General features: G+C 32.0%; 5 protein-coding genes across 14 annotated transcripts in view; 4 read left to right on the forward strand and 1 right to left on the reverse strand.

Moving 5' to 3' along the window:
- LOC123015120 (potassium channel subfamily T member 2) overlaps nucleotides 1-27,816 on the reverse strand; it is a 121,342-nt gene that overhangs the window by 54,533 nt on the left and 38,993 nt on the right. For 3 of the 9 annotated variants that reach the window (XM_044414609.1, XM_044414615.1, XM_044414613.1), the window contains exon 1: nucleotides 974-1,101. The exons of 5 other annotated variants lie outside the window; for them this stretch is intronic. The gene's annotated coding sequence lies outside the window, so the exon portion shown is untranslated. Of the gene's footprint in view, nucleotides 1-973; nucleotides 1,102-27,816 lie in introns of those variants that run through there. One more of the 9 variants, XM_044414608.1, reaches the window with a different exon arrangement.
- LOC123015125 (APOBEC1 complementation factor-like) lies at nucleotides 9,925-11,272 on the forward strand. The gene is made up of 5 exons (XM_044414623.1): nucleotides 9,925-10,550; nucleotides 10,598-10,778; nucleotides 10,829-10,922; nucleotides 10,976-11,084; nucleotides 11,136-11,272. Exons 1-4 carry the CDS (start codon nucleotides 9,939-9,941, stop codon nucleotides 11,073-11,075), a joined length of 987 nt encoding a protein of 328 aa, XP_044270558.1. The 5' UTR covers nucleotides 9,925-9,938; the 3' UTR covers nucleotides 11,076-11,084; nucleotides 11,136-11,272.
- On the forward strand, nucleotides 13,138-15,360 carry LOC123015121 (probable RNA-binding protein 46). Its single transcript, XM_044414619.1, has 5 exons — nucleotides 13,138-13,809; nucleotides 14,326-14,506; nucleotides 14,564-14,672; nucleotides 14,723-14,837; nucleotides 14,887-15,360. Exons 1-5 carry the CDS (start codon nucleotides 13,180-13,182, stop codon nucleotides 14,947-14,949), a joined length of 1,098 nt encoding a protein of 365 aa, XP_044270554.1. The 5' UTR covers nucleotides 13,138-13,179; the 3' UTR covers nucleotides 14,950-15,360.
- On the forward strand, nucleotides 18,779-20,665 carry LOC123015124 (APOBEC1 complementation factor-like). Its single transcript, XM_044414622.1, has 5 exons — nucleotides 18,779-19,471; nucleotides 19,784-19,961; nucleotides 20,159-20,258; nucleotides 20,313-20,421; nucleotides 20,478-20,665. Exons 1-5 carry the CDS (start codon nucleotides 18,818-18,820, stop codon nucleotides 20,520-20,522), a joined length of 1,086 nt encoding a protein of 361 aa, XP_044270557.1. The 5' UTR covers nucleotides 18,779-18,817; the 3' UTR covers nucleotides 20,523-20,665.
- Nucleotides 22,739-25,792, forward strand: LOC123015122 (RNA-binding protein 47-like). 2 transcript variants are annotated; one of them, XM_044414621.1, is made up of 6 exons: nucleotides 22,739-23,465; nucleotides 23,603-23,780; nucleotides 23,830-23,893; nucleotides 23,949-24,051; nucleotides 24,204-24,251; nucleotides 25,674-25,792. In XM_044414621.1, the coding sequence occupies exons 1-6, from the start codon at nucleotides 22,827-22,829 to the stop codon at nucleotides 25,689-25,691; spliced, it is 1,050 nt and encodes a 349-aa protein (XP_044270556.1). In that variant the 5' UTR covers nucleotides 22,739-22,826; the 3' UTR covers nucleotides 25,692-25,792. The 2 variants fall into 2 exon arrangements, with proteins under 2 accessions (XP_044270556.1, XP_044270555.1); XM_044414620.1 differs by lacking the exon at nucleotides 25,674-25,792 and adding an exon at nucleotides 25,459-25,632.

The following is a 27,816-nucleotide window of genomic DNA, read 5'->3' on the forward strand; positions in this document are numbered from 1 at the left end:
TGACGATGGAAAAGAGGTACCAAGGGAGATGGGATCCAGCTATGATGTGGGATTACTGCTGGTTCTTGATAAGGGAAGTTAAAACACCCTACAAAAAAAAGTCAGCTTTTGCAAAAAACTCATCTACAACAGATTTATGTTAGAATCTTATACATCTTTCAACATTGTTCTTGTTTAGTGAATAAATTAATTTCTTTCGTCGTCTATTTAATTAATTTCTATTTGAAATGAACAATTTTTACGATAAAATTTGAGCTATTTTCCTGTAACTTAAAATCTGTACGTGATGGAGAATTTTTCTTATCAAATTCGTAATTAGGATGTTAAAATGTACCCTGATACACGTGTCAATAGATCAATCACATTAAAAAAAAATTGTTGGGTAGTGAATCATCTCTACCTAATTCACCGAGAAAATTAATGTCTGTTAAAAGTAACAAAAATTTAAAGTTGAAAGCTGAAACTCCTGTTTTATGTTGGTATTGTATGTATTTATAGCAAATGCATGCATTTAAAAATGTAATGTAACATCTTAAACGAAATTCAAAAATTTTCACATTTATTCAAAAAGTTTTATAAATATGTTCAAATGAATTTTATTTAAATCAAATACCTAAAATGTGGAACTGACATTCAATTTACGCTATTAATTTTGTACAAAATCGATGAAATAAAAAATAAAAGTCCGGTGGTTGACAAACTTTTCGCCGCGACTAATGGTAAGCAAACAAAAACAAAAACCGTTTAGTACTGAAAACAACAACAGACTTAGTTTTCCAGGAAATTGCTCCAATCCGTTTAATTAGTTTCGAAAAAATTCCAGTTGAAACCGCATCGTGCCAAGCTCACTGCCATCAAAAGCTCTTCAAGCATTATTATTGCACAACACTTGCTTTAATTTCTACGTGCGAGATGTTTTCCAAAAGCATGCATCACTTGTCCAAAAATAACACAGAACAGACAGGGTACAAACCTAACGGAGCCACATGTTGTAGTTGCTTATAAAAAAATCACAGCGTTTTAGAACAGTTTTGTGGACGCCGTCACCGTGGGCTGATGCCGACACCTGGTCGCGGTTCCCGACACGTGCTTTGTGTATTCTCCGAGAAGTATGTGTGGAGGGCCGGACACGCATCGGAGAGTGTGCGCACGCCACCCCCACTTCAAAGCGGTGCCAAGGGGAAGCTGCCGACCACGTGCTCCGACGCGCGTCTCGTGACGGAGACACCGAAAGAAACAAACCTGGAAACAGCTTGCACACGTGCATTCTCAAGCTTTGGAAGGATCAAAGAGTTAATGGCGCCCCGGAAGCTTATTAATTCCGGAATACTCCGGGGGTTTGGCGGAAGTCTGAATAGCATTGCGCAATTATAGTCAAATAACTTCGAGTGAATGGGACTTGCATAGCAAATGGCTTTTGCGTGAAGAGGAAACGGAACCACCAAACACAGCAAGAAAATACACGAGCAGAAAATTGTGTGTTCAGTTTCTGGAAGTTGTTGATTTTAAATGAGAGTTACAGAAAGTTGTATCTTTATTATCTGTAAATTGTTATTTTCAGAAACGAAAAATAAATAGTTTTGACTGAACTAAATTTGCAAGTTGCTGCACCTAAAACAACATATTCAACCATTCCTATCACCAAGTCAAATCGAAAAGCTTTTACCTAAGCCACAACTGCTGTTCTTCCATGAAAGCACCTAAAATGTGTCAGGATGTGGTGTAAAAGCACTCCGTAATAAGATTTCATTTTAAGAACGAATGTGACAATCAATACAACATTTAAGAGAATTAGTCCAATTAATTTTTATCACTGTCTCATTTACCAAACAACAGCATACTGAAAAATAATAGGTAATCATTCTGGTTTATGGTTTGCACCTGTCAACCACAACTGTTATATGATGGTAATATGATGGTGACAAAATAACAAATATAATTGAGTATTATAACCTGTGTAGGACACTCATCAATTTTAGTTTGGTGGTTGTATTAAAACAATACGACAATGTTCCATTGTTCCGCACCATAATCAAAAAAAAAATCTCATTAAAGACCGTAAAAACTTTTCACCAAATCTCCGTGAGATATCTGCGAACGAAAAATTAGTTATTAAATTAGAACTAAATGAACAATGTTCAGATCCCTTCGTTGGTACTTTATCTGAGTTTTCCAGCAATAACTAAAGTTTCTCTTCGACGAAAGTTTTATAAGTAAAGTGTTTCACTTCAGAAATTGGAAGAGAAGGATAAAAGTTGAATGTCTATATTGCCAAAGGGACACTAGCGACACTGACCGCTAGTGAACTAAAATGATATTTCTTCGACAAATACTTCAGAGCCTCAAACCGAAGCGTCTCTTTTTAAATCCGTGTAAACTGTGAAAATTGAATTATCTCATTCATAAACTTGAGCGTCCGTTTTTAATTTCCTTACGGAAAATCTTCCCTAAAATGCACCTGTTTCAGGCGAGAGTTGTTTCAACAATTCCAAACTTTGACGTCACAATAAAACATTCAATGGTAACAAAGTTTTGGACACAGATGGAAAATTCACAAGCCACCAAATTTTAGAAAATGCTCAAATAGCGAGCGACAGAGTATCACAAATCCTGTAATTTTATTACATCCAGCTTTACTGTTCCATAATCCACGTCAAAGTGAGAAAACTTACCGATTTTCGTCAACTTATTTCGAGAAATCTGTCTAAAGTGTTTGAGAATCGCTTAATTAATTTTGTTTCGAACCGCGTTTTGTGAAGCATTTAAATTAGGACTTTTAATTTGGTTATATCGTTATCTTTCCAGAGCTGGAGTAATTATTACGATGAAAAAATTGATTATGAGTAATCGGCGGTGGGATTTTTGATTGAATTTACATAATTGCAAGACTCGAGATTTTCTTTAATTAAAAAAGAAGGAAACTCGTAACTCTTTCCTCATATTATGTCCATAAAGCCTGGCCACAATAAAGAAGTGTGTTTGCTTGCTTCATTTGAATGTTCACTGTTTTAGTTGTTTACAAAGAATGAAATACGGCTGAAAAATTAACGCCCAAACAAATCATTATCCTTGAGAAAAAGGCCTCGCTGGAAAACGATAAACGTTTGTTGTTTCAGTTTGATATGAACGTCCGATAACGACCCATTGGGTAACTAACGAGATAACAAACAAATTTTTCTTCCACATCGACGAATATTTACGAGAGAAAACATATAAAGATAAAAATATTTCATTCGGAATCTTGTTACATTCTCGACACGAATTTTCGATGTTTAATAAAGTATCGAAAAAAAAACGGAAGCTTCCACGTCTGTACCATTTTCAAAAGCTACTTATCGGTCTGAAACTGCACCGTGCCAGAAAATTTCATTTTACAACTAACTTAAGCAATAACACTAAAATGGAAGAAACTGATCAAAGTAGCACGTTTCGGGATATTTCATTTTGTCATACCTACCATTAAGTCTGAGTGCTAATTTCATATTTCTGGTCGATATCAACTGACCTATTAAATAATAATAGAATTAACTGTTGACGTTTTTAGACAAACTTAGTGGCTTGTTTAATGCAAAAGAGCAAAAGTGGTGCAAACTCAATGAACGTTTGGTGATAGGTATTATCAAACTTTTATTTGACAAGCTATAAAGTATTCAACAAGAGAATAAAAGCTTGAAAAGGGTAGTCTAGAGACTCGCAAGGTTATGTCTAGGGGAAGAATAATGTAAGAAAAGGGAAAAAACACTTGTTATATGTCTGGTTAGGACGACACTCTCATGTTGCAAGACATTGTTTTTATGGTTTGAAGAAAATTAGAGAGAAACAACTTGTACTAAAAAAGTGTGTAAAAATACACTAAACTTGCAGTAATCATTCATTGAAAAGAAGATTATAATCTTTACCCTGTGCCCCATCAGTTACAGATTGAAAATCTTTGTTTTTTTCAAGTCACTTGGAGCAATATGTTATAAAATAACTTGTACCTGTATTTAAAAAATCAATATAGAGACTCTTGAGACATCAATCAAAATGTAGACACATTCATCATCTCTATTGCTTTCCTTCCCTTGGAACAAGCACTATGTAAATGTTTGTAGTATAATTTTCATCTGACTTTATTAATTTGAAACAAATTATACCAAATTTTCCACAGTAACTTCTCTTTGCGCTATTGCGTATTGTTGAACGGCACGCTTGACATTATTAGGAAAATGTTTGCGGTTTTATTGTTACATCAGTTCGAGGACTTGTCGTTTCATTATGTCAAAAATAAACCAAGCGAAAAGATAAGATATTTTCCTGCCATATACCTACATATTTGTCATAAAAATTCTGATATTGTGCTGACGCTTCACCAATAGAGCACAAAAGATATCAGATTTTTCAATTGCTATTTTATAAGAATAAAGGATAAAACACTAAGTATTTCTAACCCTTGGGTAACGACTGGCGTCTATTTCATGGCTTAACATTTAACTTCATTTGGTCTAATTAAGGATTTAATAGAGACACTTTGTCTCTTACTTTGCGTACAAATTTAATTAGCCAATATACATACAATAATTAACGATGATACGAGCTACCCACTTTAAACGACAAAATCAAATAATCTCTTTGTAAATTTTATATATTTTCTCTATGAATATATAAATTTAATTACGTCATCACAACAAACAATAATAATACAAGATGTTTACACCGATATTCGTATATTTCATTTCCTATAATTTAATAATAACTTCATTTCTAACTTCCCTTTTACGTTTTGTTAAAATCTTCTTTGAGAAATGAAATGTTAGTGATTACATTCTATTGATTCTCGGATTATTTGTGATAGAAGAGATAAAAATAAAAACTCTAAAACGTGATCAATTATTTATTAATTTCAACAAAATAAAATTCAGTCCACATTTATTATTTCTCTCCCGTTATTTTTGCCAACAAGGGTGAAATCTCAATAAAAGATTTAAATAAAGATCTATTTATAATTCTCTCTCTCTCCAATTTCGACCCTTCACTTTTGACATTTTATTGTTCCACAAACAAATTACAAACACTGCAAAAAGTAATAAAAACTGCAGACTTTGACTAATAATTCTGGACCTCAATTTCGCACAAAATGAAACATTTCACAAAAATTTAAAATCCTCATAATCAGGCTATTTATTGTCGTTTCGAAGAGAGTGAAACAATTTTAATGTTTCAGTCACCGAGTTTTGATGAATCTCTAAAAAGTTTTTCATTGTCGTCCTCGTCAATATTTGACAACCCATCCGATCATTAATTGCTGATTTCCATTTTCCAACTGAAATAATTCTATTAAAAAAAATTCGCAGTTTTTCGCTTGTATTAGAAACACACATAGTTTGGGCGTTTTCGCACCCATTGAACTAGATTTAACAGGTCCTATATCGAATTTGGATGCATCGCTTGCTCCTAAATTCACATTTGATCGATTATCATTCGGCAGTGTCTTTGAAAACCAGCCACCGAACAGGTTATAAAAGAGAAGCAAAAGTAATTAAAACGATAAATCACGTGGTATAAAATTGATTAATTAAGTTGAGTCAGGTGCAATGTAACGTGCCTTTGTGACCGTATTTTTGGTGTCACGACTGCTCTACAGTGGCGTACACATCGACATTTACGCAAATTACGGTTAGACCAATATGGGCACGTTCGAGGCAATTACACTGATATGGGACCCGCACATAATTGATTGTAATTCCGTATCGCGGCAAGTGACAAATGTGATTCACTTTGCTCTTAGCACTAGAATAAACTGAGAGTGCAAAAAATTTAACATCACTTAAAAGTTCGATATTGTGGAAACATTCCGTAAAACATCTCCAGTAAATCGCCGCTAGTGCCAACATTTACTCTGGTCGATATACTTTAACAACTGTATTTAGGGAGTGCATCCCCAGAAATTGCTGTCTCAAACGCAAACGCGCAAATCAGAAATAAATTTAACTTTTGGTGGAGTCGCGTTGACTTAAAGTTATGGTAATCCAGTTAATAATGTATTCTCGTTATCGCCTAAAACTTAGAACAATCATGTAATTTTCCAGCCGATGACTCGTTCCCAACTACAATAAATTGTTAAACCTGACGAAATAAATCTCTGTTTGACAGCACGCCGGGAAAGTTAAACCTCCAACGAAACTCGAGTCGTCTGTAAATTTTCAAGAAGCACGTCCCTAGCCACTAATTAGACTAATGATGACTGTATTCTTATTTACACAAGGGCGCAATTAGCACGAAGAAAATACGACCGTCTAATGTCGTATAGTTAATTAAGGCAGGCACGTCGATATCGGTCGGATGGTCACCTGATACAATTAAGAAGCCCTCTGCCGTCTCGACAAGGAATTAACTGTGGGGTGACAGTTTAAAAGCCCAACTTCGAACGCACTTCTTGTTAATACGACAGCGAATAACGTTGAATTTGATTAGTGACGGCTGCAAGCACGAGGCGAACAACTACAAAATTGATTTATTCCCAATTTCCCCCCGAAAAAACATCTCGTTTGTCGCGTCGATAAAGTGTATAAATATCTCCCAACGTCGTGAAACGTAATCCCTTCGAAAATGCTTCAGATTCAGCTGCTAAAGCAGTAAACTCATGAACAATTTACGTCAGTGTCAGGAACAACCCTTTGGACTTTCGAGTTATTTGATTAGTATGATCTGGCATCTGCACCAAATCATTAAACGTCAAGAACCATATGTAAACATAAAATTTCTGAAATTGTTAATAATAAATCAATTAAATTGCCGCAATTTTCAGTTACCTGAAATATCCCCTCCCATCTTCAAGTTCAGTTTTGAGCTGCACTCACCTGAAACAATAAAAGGAAGATATTATCCTCAAGAAACAAAAAGTGAAGAAATCTTAAGCCACAAAAATATTAACATAAAAAAAACATCAAAATGGGTTTTATCCTGGAAGATGTATAAAAAAGTACAACTACGTATTCGATCAAGCCCGAAGCTCTCACATCGTTGGGTTTTATATCTTCATTTCCATCAAAACACCTTCATAAATTTTTAACTGAATAATTTTCGGTATTTTAATTATACTTTGGTTCTAATAAAGCGAAAAAAATTTAAATTTATGCGCTGCTGTGTAAAATTGGCCCTGATGTTATTGAAATCAGAAACCAAATCATGGTGAAATTATGTACTCAAATACAGTATAAAATTCGACTCGCAAAGCTGTAACGTTTCACGTGCAGATTACTGATGTTGTAAAAAAGAATTATACGCTGACAAACCAATTAAATACTACATTATTACAAACACGATAATAAAATCAAAATTAAATGAAAGAAATTATTGTAATAGCGGAACAAGAAATAATAAACTGTAGGTGTAACACACACTTAACATGAATCATTAAACCGAGCCATAAACTTTATGGGTTGTTGGAAAATAGTCAATATTTCTGTATTTTATGAATATTACTGTATTTTTTCATACTGCTCAATTCGCTTCGTTACATCTACGTATTTCAAACTCAATTATTTTCTTATTCATTATTCACTAAAACGTTTGTATTTATTTTAAATTTGTCAGTTATTCAAAATCGATATATGTATGTTTGCTTCAAACACCTCAAGGTCTTAGCCTAAGATTCATTTTATTTATATTTTAAAATGTAGGACTTTCTGGTACAGAGTTAATTAGAAAAATAATATTTAAACATGTTAAGTAGCAAAATATTATTATAAATCAATATTATATTTATCCTAAAATTGAATGGAGTAAAATAAATTATACAAAAAAATATAAAATTGTAAGTACATATTATGTGTTTGTAATATTTAAATGATATCTTGCCAAAAATAGTTCCAGGAAGAATTGATATAGGTAAGGAAAAGTAGGCCAAAGTAAAGCCTTGACAAATCATTAAATATGAAATAAATTTACACAAAACTTAACGATTTGGTCCAAGTTTGACTTGTTGAACCAAAACTAAATAATTCAAAGCAGTAGCGCGCGGGTTGCGTTCGATATAAACGTAGTAAACTCACTGACGTTTTCTCCCCTCTGTGGAGAAAAGCTGTACTAATATCGGAGACTCAAACCTCATCCTACAAGTTTATAAAAAAAGCTTTCGCTTTTTCCAGTCCGACATCTAGCGTTCGCTAGACTACATTAATATTTCAATTTTACACCACACATCACCGTTTTCGTTTTATTTGATACATTCTCTGTTCAAATGTACAAAACCCCACTCTCAACTCAACATGAGAATGAAAAACGAGTTTCTCCAACGTAAACTGGTTTCAGAGGGGATAATTGACCGGTTTTGAAAATATCCACCAATGAGTGGATAGTTGTGGAGTTTGGAATAATCGTTCAGAAATTCAGAATATTAATCACACCGAAAAGCCATTTTAGCATTATTTTGTGCTTTTATTTAAATTTATAAAACATACATATAAGATTGTTGGGTGTTTTTATTGCAAGATTTAATTATATTAGATAAAAATAATTGCACAGAAAAAAGAATTTTAATAAATGAACTTGAATGAACTCTTCTTTTAATGGGCGGAGCTAAAAATAAGAGGTTTTATGAAATGAAGAATCATTTCACACATAATATACAATTTTATCCGCAAAAGTCAAAAAGTGACATTTTTGTGTTCATTTACCTAGTGTCTATCTCTATATGTACAAAAAGATAATCCGAAATTCGATTTTCATTCTTTTATTTCTAAACAGTGTTGACAGAATTCAATACACAGCGATTATTTCTAAATTGTTGATAAAAAATTAATCATTTATTATGGTATTTGCATAATCTAGTAGGTAATCATCTACATGTTTGAGTACAGTAATTAAACAGGCTTTTTTTGAAACACACTGTACAAAGAAAAACATTACTTCGAGTTAATAGTGACCGTAAAACCAAATAAAAAATGGACAGTGTTTAAAATTAGGGAAATAATTTTTACTGTAATTTTTACTAAGACAATGTTGATTGGCTGATTGCTAAAATTCAAAAAAGTTAAGCAATCTTCTTAGATTTTAATAGATTTTTATAGTAGGTACGTCTTATAATAGCTAAATATTTTCTAATTATTCACACAACTGTAAATAGGTTTATGAGCAGAAAGAAAAGTTTGGTTAAATTGAATTGACTAAAATGAGAAATAATTTAAAATTGATCTGTGAATGAATGATAAAAATGTTTCGTCATATTTTCTCAACTGAGATAAACTAGAAACAACAGTAAATCTTTTGAGACAGGAAATCAGAAAACAATAAGAAAAATTGGACGATTATTAATTACACGTTTATTAATTGCGTTTAATAATTGAGATACATATTTGTAAAAACCGAATTTTAAAAGTGTTGTTTTGTAACAACCTATACCTACTGCTGCAAGAAAATTCCAAAGTGCCAATGATTGATAAAATTCGATAATTTTCCAAGAGTTGCTACAGTCTGGATGTAACATTAAGAAATTACTAATCTTTATCTAACTTAAAAACAATTACCGGGACTGAAAATTGCTATTAATGATATCTTGAAAAATTATGAAATATACTACCGACAGTATAATTTATTTTATAAATATATAATATAAAGTGCAATAGTCGATTTTAATGGTTTTCTTTTACATAAATTACTGCTTTAAACATTTATTTTTAGTAATTAATATCTATTTTGTTTTCACTGTTTCACGCAGTGCCTATGCATATACCTAAGCAAAAAGCAAACTGAAAAAATTGAAAACTCATCAAATTTAGGGAACAACCAAAATCGTTTTTTTTTCTGAGAATAAGAGACAAAGCGGCCCGATTGAAGTCTTTCTCACTGTACCGCCAATTATAAAACCACCACACTCCTCAACCACCGACAAACCATCACCAATATATTTCTTTCATTCTTGATCTGTGCGTGATAAAGAGTGTATCGTGCAGTTTATAATGTTTCCAAAACTCTCTGACAATTATGTGGTTCGCAAAAAATACCAAAAAATCTACCTACTAAGCCAAAAGGCTTCACCACCTCCTCCTGGAAGTGAAGTATACGTCGGGAACCTCTGTAGTGTCATATCAGACGATGAGCTCGTCTTCATCTTCTCTCAAGTGGGCCCTCTTTATAGACTCCAGCGAATGATAAATAACTACGACAGTAAGAAACACTTTGCATTTATCAGTTATCACAATGAAGAAGACGCTAACAAAGCAGCTTTGTATTTACACAAATTTTCCATAAGAAGGGATGTAAAAATAAATGTTTTCATGTCGATGAATAACTGCCAACTTTACTTCGGAAACATTCCAAGAAAAATGACTAGAGAAGACATCATGCTTAAATTAACGCATTTCATCAATGGAATCGTCAAAGTGTTAGTTTTCCCCACAGCTTTCAATCCTTCAATAAATCGAGGATATGCCTTTGTGGAGTTCATGTCTCATTCTTTGGCCGCCATCGTCAAAAGGGATCTAGGTAAGGAGCTATTTTGGGATGGAAGACAAATAGTAGTGGAGTGGGTTTACCAAGAGCCATTCGTGCCTCCCTTCATATTTCTACAGGTAAAAAATTTCTTCTCTTTGGCATTACAGTCAATAGTAAATTTTAGATAAAAATCCTCATGTTTAGGAATGTCCCTATCGAATGTTCACAGAGCGTTTTCAGGAAATTTATCTACAACCGTCTCCACACCGCCACCATCCAAAGGATTTACAAAAAACATAGCTATGCGTTCGTCCACTTCCAATCAAGAGAAGCGGCGGAAATAGCTATCAAAAAATTGCGGTCAGGTCTGTACAAATTTATTTTCTTTTCAGTTAAGACGCTTTTTTTGTTGCAGAAGATCTAAGAATCTACAATAGAGAAATTAAAGTGGAATGGGCCAGGCCGCCCCTGTACAGGCAGAAAAGAAAAGTCCCGAATAATTTTTCCAAGTGAGTTTAATTTGTTATTTGCTTACGGAAAACTCATGTTTAAACGAATTCAGGTTTTCATCTCCAGGAGTTCATAAAACTGGCAATAAGAACAAAAGAAAGAGTGACAAGAAGAAGCCATTCAATTCGAGTGCCGAAAACAAGCCGATTTGAGACCGATCAGTGAGAAAAGTTTTCAACTTAATTAGCATTTTTTTATTTTCTTTGTTTCAGGTAAAAGTGACGAGTTTCTCTGAAATGGTTTGAGAACTTCCTTTTTCTGCCAGTTTCAAAGATTTAAACATTTTTGTGTAGAATTATAGTACGTAAATTCGAATTATGTACATAATTATTACCTATTTTACTTATAATTTTTTAATTACTATTAATAATACGAGTGTACGTATTTAATATTTTCGAATTTTTTAATAAGAATCATTTTATTAATGCCTTTACTAAAAGTAAAGTAAGTAAATGTTACGTTTGCTCTTATTTAATTATAAAGGTGTTCTGTTTTTATTGTTACAAATTTAAACAGGTGGTAGAATATTCAATACAAAAAAAAAAGTTTCTTATAGACATGTGGGAGTTAGACCCTCTTAAAAAGGTGCGTTTTTTAATTATTTTTTCTCAATATTTCAGAAACCATTGTAGATAAAATTACAAAATTTGGTAAAGCTGATAACCTTTATACCTACACCTTAACAATTTCAAAGATCAAATGTAAATTTTTAATTATAGAAGTGAATAGAGTAAAAAATACCCTAACTATTTTAAATGTACCTAATTTCTTGCCAATTTCAGCAACAAAATACTATATTCCATAGATTCTCACAAAAAAATGTCTCTGGTGTTGTTTCGATACAAACTTACCGTTTTTAACATAAACATTTTATGGTTTCTGAATATTGACAAAAACCCATTACAAAACGCATCCCTTTTAGGGGGTATTAATCCCTTATTTTTCGAGACATATTCATACGAAACTTTTTAAAAAAATTAAATATTCCATTACCTGTTTAAATTTGCAACAATAAAACCGGAACATCCCGTGTGTTTGTAACATACCTTTAGCAGTATCTTTAAAAAAATACTCTTAATATAATTCTATTTAAAACATTCAAAAGATGTATCTCTTTGCTACTGTTAAATAAACTAAAACAAGTTTTTACTATTTTATTTTGCTCAAAATTATTTCTGTTAGGTATAGTTATTTAGATTTAATAATATTATTATTTTAATAACAAAATAAAAAATCTTTATGTATATTCAATTTTTTTTTATTACCTACCCTATTTTTAAGTGATCGACATATTAAAAATGTCCAAAAATGTAAATGAAAAACATTGGTAGAGGTAAATTTTATAAAAAAGAAATACAAAGCTGAACATATTTTTTCCCTTTTCATAATTAAAAAATCACATTAGTGGCAGAATGTTTTATATAGCTTTCAAATCTACTAAAAAAAATCATTTTATAATAAATTATATTTAAATAATACAATTTTATAGAAATTATTATCATATTTAGAAAAAAATGCTCTTTTGTAAATAAGCTTTATTTTTGATTTACGTATTTAAGTTAAATAGTGTTTTAATACCCATGTAACTCCAAAATATTACCAATGGGCTACAAGTTATTTGCTGTTCACTAAATTACAAAGATTTTAATTTTTAATAGAATGTTATTAAGTTTTTTTTAATATGTTTAAGACAAGAGATTTGACAAAGATGCCATCAATTTATTATGATTGATGTTTTGACGTTTTTATTTGTAATTATGACTTTACGATCATGGTGATGACACTTGACCATAGTCACACAATAAAATTTTTCATACATTGCCAAGTTTAAAAATATTGAAAATAACAGTTGTAGCCCTTTTTTATACGTGGTGATAAATATAAAACTGCTTAATCATTTTATTAATGATTTTGCAAAAATAAATTAGAATTTAACATTCTTAATATTTTTACTAACAATTAATTTTATAAAAAAAATGTGACTGCAAAATGGTTGTTTCTCATCAAGGCAAATTCTTATAACCATAAAAAACCTTTTAATTAGAAATTAGAGTTTAATTCTAAAATTTCAAATAATGCCTCCCTTCGATGGTGTCCGAACTCCTCCGCAAAAGAACCGTTACAGAATCTTCGCGAAATCCGCGCCAAATCTCCACCAATCAGAATTTTTTCTAACGGTCATTACCAATAGATCTTCATTTGTGGCACTGCATTTGGTGTGAGTGTATCGTGTGTGACCTCAGCAAAAAATTGATCATGACTTCAGAAAAATACCCCATCGTTCAAAGCAACGGTCAAAGAATCTATAAGCCGGCATCAAGCGTATTGGCGCCTCCACCAAAAGGCAGCGAAATCTTCGTGGGTAACATCCCACGCGACCTCTTCGAAGACGAGCTCATCCCTCTCTTCTCCCAAGTCGCCCCCATTTACAAGCTCCGACTTATGATGGACTTCTCCGGGAACACCAGAGGCTTCGCTTTTGTTACTTACTACACCGTGCGGGACGCTCAACGGGCAATTTTGAAATTCAATAAATATTGCATCAACAGCAACACGCGCAATTCTCAATTAACGGTTCATCTCTCACTCGATAACTGCCGCCTCTTTTTCGGAAATGTGCCAAAAGACAAAACTAAGGAAGCCATAGAGAATGAATTAAAGAAAGTTGTCGATGGAATTGTTAAGGTGATTATTTATCCAGAAAGACAAAACCACAATTTTAATCGAGGATTCGCTTTCGTGGAGTTTGAGTCCCATGCTACAGCCGCCATTGCAAGAAGAAAGCTGTTGGCTGATGGGGTGATTAGTCCATGGGGAAAGTACAGGAGGCTTTACGTTGATTGGGCAGAACCCGAACCCATGGTCGACCCAGAGATTATGATGCAGGTAGAAACCCATTCTAAGCCATTTTTAGCTTGCATTTATATTCTCTCTCATATTATTATCTTCCACGTTTATTAAAAACCGTTAGACGCCATTTTGATTTTTAAACGACGCCTTCAACTTTTTTATTGTCTAGGGATTTTTCATTTATTAATTAGAAAAATACCGTTAGGTTAGTTTGAATTAGTAATATTCCGGTTCTACCACAATTGGAATTTTAAAACACTTTTTTTTCTAATTTAATAAAAAAATTACTACATATTTGTATTTATTATTACAGCATATTTTTCACTAAGTACATTTTAATCGAAATAAAATCAATTCTTTAGTTACATTAAATTAATGAAAAGTTTTCACACAATCGGATAATTTATTTTAATTAAAATTATTGCCGAATAATTGTGGTAAATTGATTATTTCGTTTATTTTTCATAATCTCCATAAATTATGTAAATAATATGCTATAGGGAATCAAAATAAAAAAAATGCTTGTCGTCTCATAGTATGTAATTTTTTTAGGTGAAGATTTTGTACATGAAAAACGTACCCAACTTTTGGACGTTAGAACGCTTGAAAAATTATATCTCAAAAATTATCGGAAACATCTTTGTCGTCAGAATTTACAAAAAGGATAACTATGCCTTCATCCATTTTGATGATAGGTCTTCAGCTGAAAAAGCTTTGAGAACTTTTAAATCGCGTAAGTCCCTAAACATAATTAACCCTCTGTCCCTTATAAAATAGTAACTTGATTCAGTCTACGATTATCTGGGGCGCAACGAAAAGCAAATAGAAGTGGAGTGGGCTCGACCCTCCACCTACAGCAAGAAAAATAGAATAAATGAGGTTCCCGATAATTTCTGCACGTAAGTAACATGAATTTTTTTAGACACAACTTTAATTCAAATTTGTTTAGCTCCGTGCCTCCCAGGTTGCGTAAACTCGTTCGGATATGTAAGAGAGAGAATAAATTGTGCTCAAGTGATTCTAGTTCCAGCAGCGACAGCGATATTTTTATGCATGCCGATTTAGTATGTATTTTACATGAATTTAATGAAATTTTAATTTTTTTTTTTGCAGATTGAAACTGAAAATTTACTAGCAGCTCATCTGGCACAACTCGCCATTCACCCTACATTTTAACCACTATGATTATTTATTTCTATTACTATTTTTATTTTAATCTTTTTTTATTTAAAACTACATAGTTGTAAGCAAATTTCTTTTTAAAGTATTTTAATTTTAATCTAGTTTATACTCGCAATGAATAGACATAAGTCTATAAATGTAACTATTAAATTGTGTTTTATCTAGCTGTTTGCTGTTTTAGGTAGTTTTTAATGAACATAATTGTACTCGTAAACTGTACTTATTGTCGGAAATAATTAATTCAAAGTTAAGGTAAAAAATATGCATTGTAATTTTATCTTTTAAACCTATAGATAGCATTAGTATGTATTTTAACCGCTTTGTAAGCAATTTTGTTTATTCCTAGGTTGATATAAGTATTTTACTTGTAGGCACTTAATTAATTGTAATTTAAATTTATTTGTATCCACGTTAAATAACTATTATTGTTTTTGTAGGTAATCTTTTTCGCTAATAAAATTCTTATTCTTATATCGAGTTATCACTAAAAACGTTTTGCATAGTCCATTGGTTTTTATCGCTTCATTGTCGGTCTGCTACATGGGCAAATTGTGTCAGATAAGTGAATTGAATGTTAAATGCACGTGCCATCGCCATCTCAATTTCATATAATCAAAATATTTTCTTTTTTTGTTGCTGTAAATTAAATATGTATGCAAGTACTTAGGTATAATAATTTTATTATGATCTCATAAAACTGAATGAATGTTTTGATTAGAAGAATCATATTAGCTTCTTCTGAGTTCTTTTCAACTTTAGTCTCCACATTGTTAGATAGAAGGGTCATCTTTAAATGGCAATTCTGATTGTTTCAGCGAAAAGAAAAGCCGATTACACAAGCCGCTTGTTCAGTGAAACTTTGTTTCTCTACTCGGATGTATCAAAGACAGCCGCATTTGATTGTGTGGATGCATAACTTACCGTTGAAGCGTGTAAACTGGTATTTCATGTAAACCAGATATTCTATAAAATAACGTAGCTGTTGTACATATAAAATCATAAACTATGAAATAAAAAATAGAAGAAACGAAAATAAATTTTCAAATAAATAGGATTAGATATTCCCTTAGAACAAACATAAGTTTAAATAAGCTCTGATAAAAAAAATTCGGTCTATTTAAGCATCACCCTGTATATATTACTTAAAAAAATATTGTTGCCAGTTAAAATAGAAGCAAGTGAGCTCGTTCTTATTGGCTTTTTTGATCCATGCAGAACCACACATTTTTTTGTAAAAAACGATCACATTTTTATCGTACTCTACACTGCACTAATTATTTTTTCATAAAGTAATTAGCTAATAAGTAAAACACTTAGTCTCATACTTTTTTTGGTATAGTAAGTGTGTGTATCACTTTTAAAAATTATTAACTACCGATCAACAATAAGCGAGTGAAAATGAAATAGCTGCCCACACTTTCTACCCAAAATACCAAACGTTTTTTAGTGGGTAGTGTGAGTATTTCGCTTCATTTACGAATGAAACCAAAAGGTCAAAAAAAATTAAAAAAATATATTTGCTGAACATTTAATTAATAAGTTTAATATTGTCCAGTAATTTTCTAGAAGAAAAAAAAATATAGGTGGTTGGCTTACGTCATTCGTCCTATATTGTTATATACTCCTACATGCTAAACAGAGTGGTTTTAAAATATTCAACAATATAACTAATTAAAATAGTACATGTTGAAAAAGCGTAGGTGCTATCAAAATTCATTTCAGTGTCAAGTCAGGTCAGAAAAAATTTTGAATCCAATGAAAGTTTAATTTATTATTGATGCTGTAGATAAATATTTCGCTAGCTTTTAATTACAAAACCTTTATTTTTTGACAAAGTGGTATAGCCTATATAAAAAAGTTGGAAATAGGATTGAAAAACTAAAAAAAATAAATTTTGTTTAAGGTTGCCGTCCCGTGTAGTAAAGCATACGGCAAATGTAGGCGTTAAATTAATTCGATAAGACTAGAGTTTGACAAAACCAAATGAATTTTAGAAAACAGCATTTGAAAGCTTATACTTTTCTTCGGTGAATGACAAATTTTTAAATACAAATTAGGTTTTACAAATGCAAAATAAATCGAGTTAAAAAACACCTAAAAAATACAGTATTTGAAGCGATCCTGTTTAGATTTTTTTTCTAGTCGATTTACGTGTAAGATCAATTTTAAATTTATGTCATTCCCGTGTCCAAAGATTAAAGAATGTACTTAAGAAAATGAAGTGGCTCAACAAATCGATTTTAATTTCTTATCGAATTTTCTAAAGGCATGTCATTTCAGACGATTTTAGTATCATTCAACTTTAGTTTAGACTCATACCCCTCATACCCCATTAGCCTTAAACTGAAGTAATGAAAATAAAAAAAAACTGAATCTCCTGTTCAATTGTTTATATAAATCGATGTTCACTGCTTATTGTCATGGAGTTTGTTTAATAGGTGTTTTAAAATACTGTATACTAAACTCAATATGCTGTTATTTAAATTCAATATAGTTTTGCTCGCATCTTTTTCTTTCGGTTGCGGCTGTATAAACTTGATTTACTTAAGGAGAAGGAAAAATTAATTTTCCCACTTGATTTGCAATGCAAGCAAGCAAGTAGCGCAATGATACAAATTGTGACTTATTTTATTTCAAAAACTATGTATTAGTTGATAGAAAAATTCTATCTTTGAGTGGTGTACTGGTTTCTATAGAATTATTGGCTACTTGTTGTTAACTTTGAAAAAGTTGATGTAAATAGTATTGACACTCTGATTTAGGAGTTAATGTTAAAATAAAAAACCACCAAAAAAGTATAAAATTGTATTTTTGATTATTTTCTATTAAAAAATCAGATGACAAACAAAACATTCTTACACTTTTTGAGAACGTTATGAGAACTTGTATACATATGTCTACGAAAGTGAGTTACATTTCACATTTGTAGCTTAAATAATGAAGATTCACAAAACTGCAAACTTTATAATAGTTATAAATTATGGTCCCAGATGGAATAAGCCGAACAGCTTTTTCTAAGAAATCGATCTCGGTCACTGACGGCCCAATGTAAGATGGTTATCGAGGTATCGAGGCTAACAAATAGTTAGTTTGCATATTTTAGAAAACGCAGTTTATAGAATTGTAATTAAAAAATTCAATTTACAAAATTCGGCGCAACTAAAAAAATTACAAGTTCCATTTGGGCATAGGTACAAGCATTAAAACATTAAGTAAAAATAATGGCGATTTGCTCCGTCTGTCCCTCAAATTCGATTCGGATTTCAAGTTTTGCCTTCACAATTTTTTGAGCACTAACGTAATTTCAAGAGAGCTGGTTGCTTTAACCTTTTTATCATTTCTCTTGAAAAAGGTACTGCACGAGATTCAGCCCTTCCTAGAATTTTTTTAGCCAGATAAGTTCATTCGAGTACTCGCTACAAGGAACCACCACGTTCTGGAGACAAAATTTGCGTCCCTTATCCCACTTCGATTTCTTCTAGTGCTAGAAATCAGGACGACACCCTTAAAGTCTTCTTTCGTAACTCAGTAGATTTTTTTCTAAATTGTCCTCATATAAAAGTATTAAGTAATACAAGTCGGATAAAAACACCCTGTATGGTAGGAATCATCATGAATCGGTTCAAGAATAAAAAAAACACTTTTTCTAGAAATGGGTGCAATATCCAGACACCACCTGCATTCCCACGCTCACGTACAGTCTTAAATGACCAATCAAAACTGCGAAATTTCTCTGGAAACCTGTTCTTTTTTATTTGACATCGCAACTAATCTTAATGTTATTAATCAGTATCAGCAATCCAGTATTGCTCCAACATCGGTCGCGAGTATAGTGTCATCATTAGCAATTGTTTATTGTGCAATGGCTTTATCAAAAGACTTGTGGAATCTCACTTTTCCAAACTCACTCAAAAATTACCAAATTATCCAGGTCAACGGCCAACGCATTTACGGCCCAAGTGCATCTTCCGGAATTCGCCCTCCCCCTAAAGGCACGGAAATCTTCATCGGAAACCTCCCCCCGGATTTATATGAAGACGAACTCATCCCGCTCTTTAGCCAGAAAGGCGCTATTTACAACTTGAGGCTAATGCTGGACTTTTTTGGACGTAATCGAGGATACGGGTTCATCTCGTATTTCCGACAGGAAGATGCCCATGCTGCTGTGGCAGCTTTTAATCACTACAAAATTCGAAATAAAAGTAGGATTGCTGTTTCGATGTCAGTGGATAACCGCCGGTTGTTTATCGGAAATATTCCCAAAAACATTACCTTGAATGAAATTCAATGCGTTTTGGAAAAATTTGTCGAAGGCATCGTCGACATTATTCTTTATCCTGAGCCGTACAGTGATAATGTTAATCGTGGCTTTGTTTTTGTTGAATTTGAAAGCCACCGTTTAGCTGCAATTGCCCGCAGGCAGTTGTCTCCAGGAAATTTAATTATTAAGGAGAAATCAATTTTTGTTGATTGGGCCGAACCTTTGCCGGTAGTTAGTCCGCAAATAATGAAGCAGGTATGTCAAAATTTATTTTTTAAACTCTTAAAACTCTAATTAACACGAAGCTACAATAAACCAATTAAACAACTACTTAATTTTATAAAAAAATTTAGTGTTTGTCAGAAATAAAAATACAATTTTCATCAGAGATGTGTCTTTTACAAACAAGTTATTTTAAAATTCAACCACAATTAATATATGTAACTCGTTTTATGTCCAAATTTTTCCGTCATTTTTAAGTTATAATAAAAAAATAAGTCTTAAGGCTTAATGTTTTTGCTTTTTAAATCGATTTGTTAGTTAATTTATAATTAATTATTCTACAAGGTCAGGAAATTGTATCTCAGCAACCTGCCACCGATCTTGACTTCCGACGACTTGAAAAGCTTTTTATGTGAGCTTTTAAACCCCAACCACATCATTAAGGTGCACAAAATGAACAATTTCGCTTTCGTTCACTTCACTCTTCGAAGATATGCCGAAGAAGCCTTCGAAAAACTAACAGGTAAGCCTCCAATTAGCATAGAAGTAGCTAGTAGAACGACCAATCATTTTAACACAGATCCCAAAGCAATTAAGTTGAACAGTCCCTCGTCCACCTAGATTTAAATTTAGACTCCTGTAAAGCCCTCGTAGTAGAAGCAATTTCGCTATGATTACCTACCCTTCAAAGAATAATTATTATAAATTTTCTTTATTCAGGGCTAGTTATAATGAACAAATTGATCGCAGTCGAATGGGCTAGGCCGATTGAATATAGTAAACAACACCGTGGAGCGAGATTGCCGGATAATTTTTGCAAGTAATTTTTTTTTGTAAATTGTGGATATACTTATTTAACTAACTTTGTTAACAGGTCGGTCCCTCCTACTCTAAGAAGACTGGTCCAAAGCTCAGTTGATATGAGAAATAGAAGTCGTCAATCTCGGTCGTCTTTTACTGATCAAAATTCAGGAACAGAATATGTGAGAACAGTAATATGACTGTAAAGAAGTCTCTAGTTAAAAGTGTTACTTTTCAGGACTTTTTTTCTGTTCTACATCGTGGAAATCCTACTGAAATATAAAATGCATTTGTGAAATGAGTACGAAGAAGTGGATGGCTTCATCTGCCTTCTTTCATTTGTAGTTTTTTATATAATCTAGAAAATCTATTTTAAGTCAATATTTTAAATCAATAATTGTATCACATTTCGTAAAGGTTTATAAGTTTTTACCATTAAAAATTTAATAGATTGCGTTGTTCTTTGTTTTATTACCTACCTATCTATCTTATTTAAGTTTGTAAAAGGTAAAGTATAAACTTGGTATCGAAAACATCAAACAATAAGTGAAAGATGTTACCAGTGTTACAAACTTCTCGTCCTTATCAATATTATTAAATAAACATTTTTTCAGAAAAAAATTAGAGGCAAGGTTTTTTTTTAACTGCTGCGACTTAAAACTTTTAAACAAATGCAGAACTAGAGAAATACATTGATTTTGAATAGTATGTAGGTATAAGGTATATCATTAAATTTTAAGATACTTATCACTTTTCGAAGATATGCCGAAGAGGCCTTTAAAAAGCTACTACTAGGTAAGCTTTCAATTAGTACAAAAGTAGGTATAATGGGACGACTGAGGGAACGACCAATCACTTTAACACTGATCTCATTGCAATTAAGTTGAACACTCCCTCGTCCACCTACTCTTAAATTTAGACTTCTGTAAAGCCCCATCTGATAGAAGCAATAATTTTGATATTGATTATCCTTCAGAGAGTAATTGACTATGTTTTTTTTAATCCAGGACTCGTTTTAATGAACAAATTGATTGGAGTCGAATGGGCCAGGCCAATTGAATATAGTAAACAACACCGTGAAAATATGTTCCTGGATAATTTTTATAATATTTATATTTTTTTTTAATTGAGTATATAAATATTTAACCAACTTTCTTAACAAGTCGGTACCACCTACTCTAAGAAGATTGGTCCAAAGTTCTATTTATAGGAGAAATAGAAGGCGGCAGTCTCAGTCGTGTTTTACTGATTCAAATTTGAGAACGGAATATGTAACAAAAAATCTTTAAAAAAATGTTAGGATTGAAATGTTAACTTTCAGGGTTTTTCTTCTGTTATACACTGTGGAAACTCCGATGAGATATTTGTATAAAGTGCAGTCGTCCAATAAAATATAAAAACGAATATATATATCATTCATGTACTTACAAATTGTTATATTAGTAACAGACACAATATCTTATAAAATGCCTTTTTCATTTCTTTGTTTTATGTAACGTTAAGTTAATCACAATTTAAAGCATACATGTAATATAATCAATACTCATTGTATTATGTACTACATACAGAGTACACCTAAGTTTTTACTAATAAAAATTTAAATAGCATTTATTGTTCTTTGCTTTTCACCTATCCTTTTTGAGTTTGTAAAAATTAGAAGATATAAACTAGTCATTGAACAAAAACACAAAACAAGTAAAAGATGTTACAAGTTGGTAAAAACTTCCGTTCCTAATTAATGCTGATGAACAAAATTTCCTCGGAACTTTTTTCACAAATTCTTATAACCGTTGTATCACCACCTAGAAAGTTTTGATCTAAAATTAATCAAACAAAGTTGATGGATAGATAAATCAAACAAATATACTTTGAATAGATATGTAGTTAATAACAATTAATCAAGAATTGTCAACATCTGTATTTCTAAGAAAAACCACTCAAAATTTGCATGTCCCTATGATATAAAATTTTATGAAGGATGTATTGCTTTAACATTTTTTTTTTTTTGATTTATAAAAGTGGAACATCAACTTACAGAAAAAGCATTCTGCAAATTTTCAGGACTACCAAAATAAAAGCAATTACATATTTAAAAAACAGCTTTTAGATGCCAGACAATCAGAATGTTTTTTTACTTAAGACTTGTTAGTAGAACCCGAGATAGAATCAACCTATCGGAAAACCCATATTATACATACCTCATAATGAATTTTTTACTTAAAATTACTAATTGAGCAATCCTTTCCATGTTTTCCTGATTCGGGGAATTAGAATACTAAAAGAATTTTCTAGCTCTTAGTGTAAAATAACAATAAGTTATGTTAATTAATTTTTTGGCAATAATGTAAATGTTAGTGCAAAAACTATAAATTATGCATTATTTAAACCGCAACAAAAAGAGCTGGTATCCGCTTTGTCGGCCAGAAGCAACCAATACTCTTACAGCGGCCATGAATAAAAGTATTTAAAGTGGGGATAACAGTATCCAACGGTCCCTCATGATGGTTTGTCCTCAGTCTCAGCCTCAGCTTTCCACAACTCTTCAAGTCTTTATTTCCGTAAAAACTCGATCGTTACCATTACAAAAATGACGTGCCAAGTGGTCCTCCGCATCGAGTTAGAACAACTGACTTACACAAGCCCAGAAATCGAATTGAAATACAGAGTGTTCCAAATCTATGGCCAGAAGCACGTGACACTGCAAAATCCAAACCTACACCCCGAACCCATGAGCGAAATATTCGTTGCAAAAATTCCACGAAACATCGCCATCGAGAACCTCTTCAAATTCTTCGCACAATGCGGCGAGATCTACCAAATGCGACTCCTGATGGACTTCAGTGGCTCGAACAGAGGCAAGTGTTTCGTGCAATATATGCATACGAAAGCCAGTCGCGAAGCTATTTGCTGTCTACATGACGAAGTCATCGAGAGTGGTCATAGGATCGTTGTTAAAATGTCTCTGAATAATAACCAACTGTTTCTGAGATCAATCCCGGAGACCATCCCCGAGGAGGATATTAGACAACATATCGTTAGTACTATAGGCGAAGGCTTGACAAACGTTTTGATGAAGAAGTCAAGGGCACCTGACCGATATTACTGCTTTTGTACGTATAGGGATCATCAATTTGCAATCATGGCGCACAAGAAGTCGTGGCCCTTTCTTAGAATCGGAAACAATTTGATTGATGTTCATTGGGCTATTCCTGAACTATTGCGATACGTGAGTCGATAATCTTATGTGTTTTTGTAGGCTTCTTTCTACCCTCATGTAATTATGTCAATTCTTGGAATAAAGTAGGATTTTACTGGTCACTTATTGATGTTGCCGACACTTTAATTTATGTTTACATGTTTTAGCATACATGTCTTTATTTCACGAACTTCAATACCGACATTACAAAGAAAGAATTTTTTGAAGCGATTGTTAAACTTATCGATGTAAAAACATTGATACAATTTCGTATTTACGATAAGTGCGGATTCATAACTTTTAACAATGCAGACTCCATGAAAAAAGCTGAAGAACTCTTAAAAAGTGAGTACATAGTTTCAACATCTACATTTATCTGATCTACATTTTGCAGATTTAACTATTGGAAAAAAGAAAATAAAATTTAGTAGACGGCCTTTTAAAGCGAATCGGTCTGGGTAACTTAAACTTGTCTTACTTAAATCAAAATTTACATATTGCCATCTGTTTTAGTCACTCTAAAAACACTATTCACAATACAGCACCCCCCACGTATCAATTTTTCTCTGGGGAGCCACCAGTGTCATCATTTCCAGTAAATGTGTCTTTTTGTATGGTAAGTATTTTTATAAATTGTTTATAAGTATATTCTTAGTATTAAAAAACCCGAAAATAACCGACTTGAAACAAAACGAAGCTCTAGAAATACATACCTATTTATGTTATAGAGGAAAAGACTTAATTTTTTTAAAAATTAATTTCTTTCAGCCTCCTATGTCGACTGTTCCGCCAACTTATAATGCCCCTTATATTCATGTAAGTACTTTTATTTTATTTCTTTTTAGTTTTAAGGCAGTGGTTGCCTCTGCACTCATAGTAATTTAAAAGTGATGTCAAACTGTTAAAAACAATGACAAGAAAAAATGCAAAGATTTATTAATCGGTCAATTTCCTGAATTTTGTGCAAGTGTTTCCAATTTTTCGCTTCATTTGTTTACCACCAGTTTATTTTTACTGTTTCTAACGCCACGCCAAACAAGAAGTGTTGATTGGCGAGTCGGCAGTGAATTATTTTCTTAAAATTAGGTAGGTAATTTGTAACTGTGTCAGTTAAAATGGCTTATTATTGGTTCTTTTGTTACTTGTATAATGGAATTGCAAAAAGAGATCGTAGCATTCATTTATTTACATTTTAAAATTGCAGTAAATCTTGAAAAATAACAGTAAAATTGAAACACTGCATTGTTTTGCCTAGGAAAGCTACCGCTTTAATTGCACACAGTTATTCTTGCATTTGTTTACTTTTAATTAATTTTTTATTAAACAAAAACAAAATGAAAATGCAATTAAATCAAAAATTTAAACATAACTAAGACATTTAAAATCAATATTTAGTGAAACACACTTCGTTATTACAAAAAATAAACTCTTGTTTGTTTAACGGTTAATTAATTTTCAAGTAATAACACTTGAGATTAAATTAATTATTGAGACTTAAATATGCTGTGTAACCGTAAATAATTTTGCATTTGGTTGTGAAATATTGAATGACAGGTGAAATATTTTTAGAGATGAAGTAAAATATAAAATTATCGGGGGATGCATTTTGTGAGATTTTTTTTGATTATAATAAAGGAAAAAATATTTTTTTGAGATCCTGTTCTTTCAAAGTCAAAGTATATTCTTGTACTAGCTGCATGTTTCGGCTATTTTTAGATAGCCATCTTCAGGTAATATTATTTTATTCACTTTCGAAGCCGCTCACCACTTTTATTTTCATTTTATGAAAAACTTCTACATTTTATGAAACATTTTTTGAAATGAAAAAAACAAAATTTGTTTTCATAAAATGATGTATAAGTTTTAACCGGGGTCGGAAGTAAATAAAACAATATTGCCTGAAGATGGCTGTTTAAAAATAGCCGAAACATATAGCAAGTACAAGAATAAACTTTGAGAGAACAGGACCTAAAAAATATTCTTTCTTTTATTATAACCAAAATATAAATATTTTCTTTTACAGTACTGGAAGTCATGTTGGATACCCGATATGTTCAAAGCTAAATACTTTTACAGTACTTGAAAAATAGTGAAGTGCATTTTATTTAATCTTTTATACAAAGTGGAAAAATGTAATTTTACCCTTATCATATGCCGCTTGAACTCTAAAACATTTTTACTTCTGCCTGAAAAGACACTTTTTCCATCAACTTTTAATAATGAATTTGTTTATTTCAGAATTTTCGCCATTACTAAGCTCCAACAAGAATTCTTTCATCTTCAGAAATTAAAAATAAATTAAGATGTTAATTTCCGTGTAATTTTACTCTATTAGTAATAAAATATTTTTAATTTCCTTTAAAGTTGTTTTAAAATTTATTGAAGCTTCGGAATAGAAGGATTCGTTAAAATTGTAGTAGTAAACATCGATTTATCAACAAGTAAGAACACCCAAAACGTTAACGATCTGCTCTGATTCGTAAAATCTGGAAATTTTATTGGAAATTATCCAAACATTTGAGACGAATATAAGAGCCTTTAAAGCTACTAAGACTCAACAACGTTATAAATTTTATTCAAATGACCGAATTTGAGGGACTTTATAGGCACTTATGGCACTGCTTCAAAAACGGCAACGGAACAAATGTTAAATGATAGTTTGTTGTAAAATTTATTCCACAACTAGGATGATATATTTCACATTTTCATTAAAAGTCGATTCGTAGAATAATTCATTCTATAAATTTAATATAGGCAGTGACACAAATTACTATCAATTATTTATATGTCACTTTAAATTACGGCCTCTATTAACCTAAAAGCATTCATGTATGTAGGTAGGTATATGTGGGGAATCATTTGAAACATTTGTGCTTTGAATTTATAACCACAGCTAAGTAATATTAAAATTAAACCTTATATACACCCTACATCACGTCAGTAGCATTTCTGCATATCACTACCTTGATTTAACTAACTGATTCTCTGATTGTGTTTACAAATAAATTCCAGTACTTAAAATGTGTTTTTGAAAGTCAGACCAATATGTTTCGCAATCAATAAGACTTTTTCAACTTCTTTTCATACTCGAAGTGAGTTGATTAAGTCAGTCTTTCGCTTGGAATAATAAAAGACACGACACATCCAGAAGCTTCGAAAAAATACGTTTTACGTTTTCCAAGTCTCGTCTTCAATAACCTTTCAGCCTCAGACACTACTTAGAAAGTTATCGACTAGTCGTGCCTAACTTCTAGGAGACAAACATCGCAGTTCATGACAACTCTATGTTTACACGCAAACCGATAAGAATCCGGAACAAAGGAAACCACAGACAGGGTTTGAAATGGATTAAACGATACAGGATAAATGTGTAATTTCCTGGTTTATTCGCACCCCCATAAAGTTTTACGCCTCGTTAGAACGCCTACATCAGAATAACATCGAAGATGGGATTTTTAATTAAAAGGACAGAGTGGAATTTGTTGTTTTCATATTAAAGTAATTAGTGTTTTCGGCGTCGAATCCCACAATTTCGTTCACAAAAGGATGAAAGTGAGTTTCTCTTCAACTGTGCCAAATTACCAACTCGTGTTGATCTTTGGGCTCAACAGCGTCAAACTTTTCCTTTCGGCCTAATTACAAATCGACTTCAATTTAACGCTGGAAATCGGGGTTCTCCAAATTGCATCAATATTTTTTGACGAATAATTTATATTCAAACGTCAGATTGCAAGTGATATACAGACGTAGTGAACCTTTGGGGTTAACAAGAAGTTATGCTCTTGTCTGATTGCTCTCTGTTGCTCCAATCCTAAATCTTAGCTACACATTTTACTAGCCACTTATACAGCCAAATCTAAATGATGCATGTAGGGAACTAAGTAGATTTTCCGTACCTACATACAAGCAATTTGCTCGGCTCACAAATCTCTCAGCTTGATGAGGTTTCATATAAAAGGAAAAAATTCAATCCATTTCAAGGAAACAAAAGCAAAGATATTTGTTCCACGTCTTGTAAATAACATAGAGAACAAACCTATAAGTCATTAATAAAAATTGGAACAATAAATCGGATGATTTACAATAGAAAAACAATAAAAAACAAAGCAAAAACTAATTTGTTGCACTTCCAAAAGTCGTATATTGTGTATTCAAATAAAAAAAATATTATTAAGTACCTTGCCACTTTTAATCTGAAATTATCTTTATTTCATCGCTAACAACTTTGTCAGCAATAATAATGAACTGAATTAATCTAGGAGATGAGTTTGCCGCTGTGTAGCTAATTGCACATTTTTGGCTTACTCTACCAAACACTAGATTGAAATACGTTTTGTAATTAATTTACCTACTTACTGCTTTAAGTAGAGAGCACAAATGT

Source organism: Tribolium madens, unplaced genomic scaffold (assembly GCF_015345945.1).
Source record: "Tribolium madens isolate multiple individuals breed KSU strain unplaced genomic scaffold, Tmad_KSU_1.1 Scaffold_97;HRSCAF=244;Tcas5.2_LG3a, whole genome shotgun sequence".
Lineage (NCBI taxonomy): Eukaryota > Metazoa > Arthropoda > Insecta > Coleoptera > Tenebrionidae > Tribolium > Tribolium madens.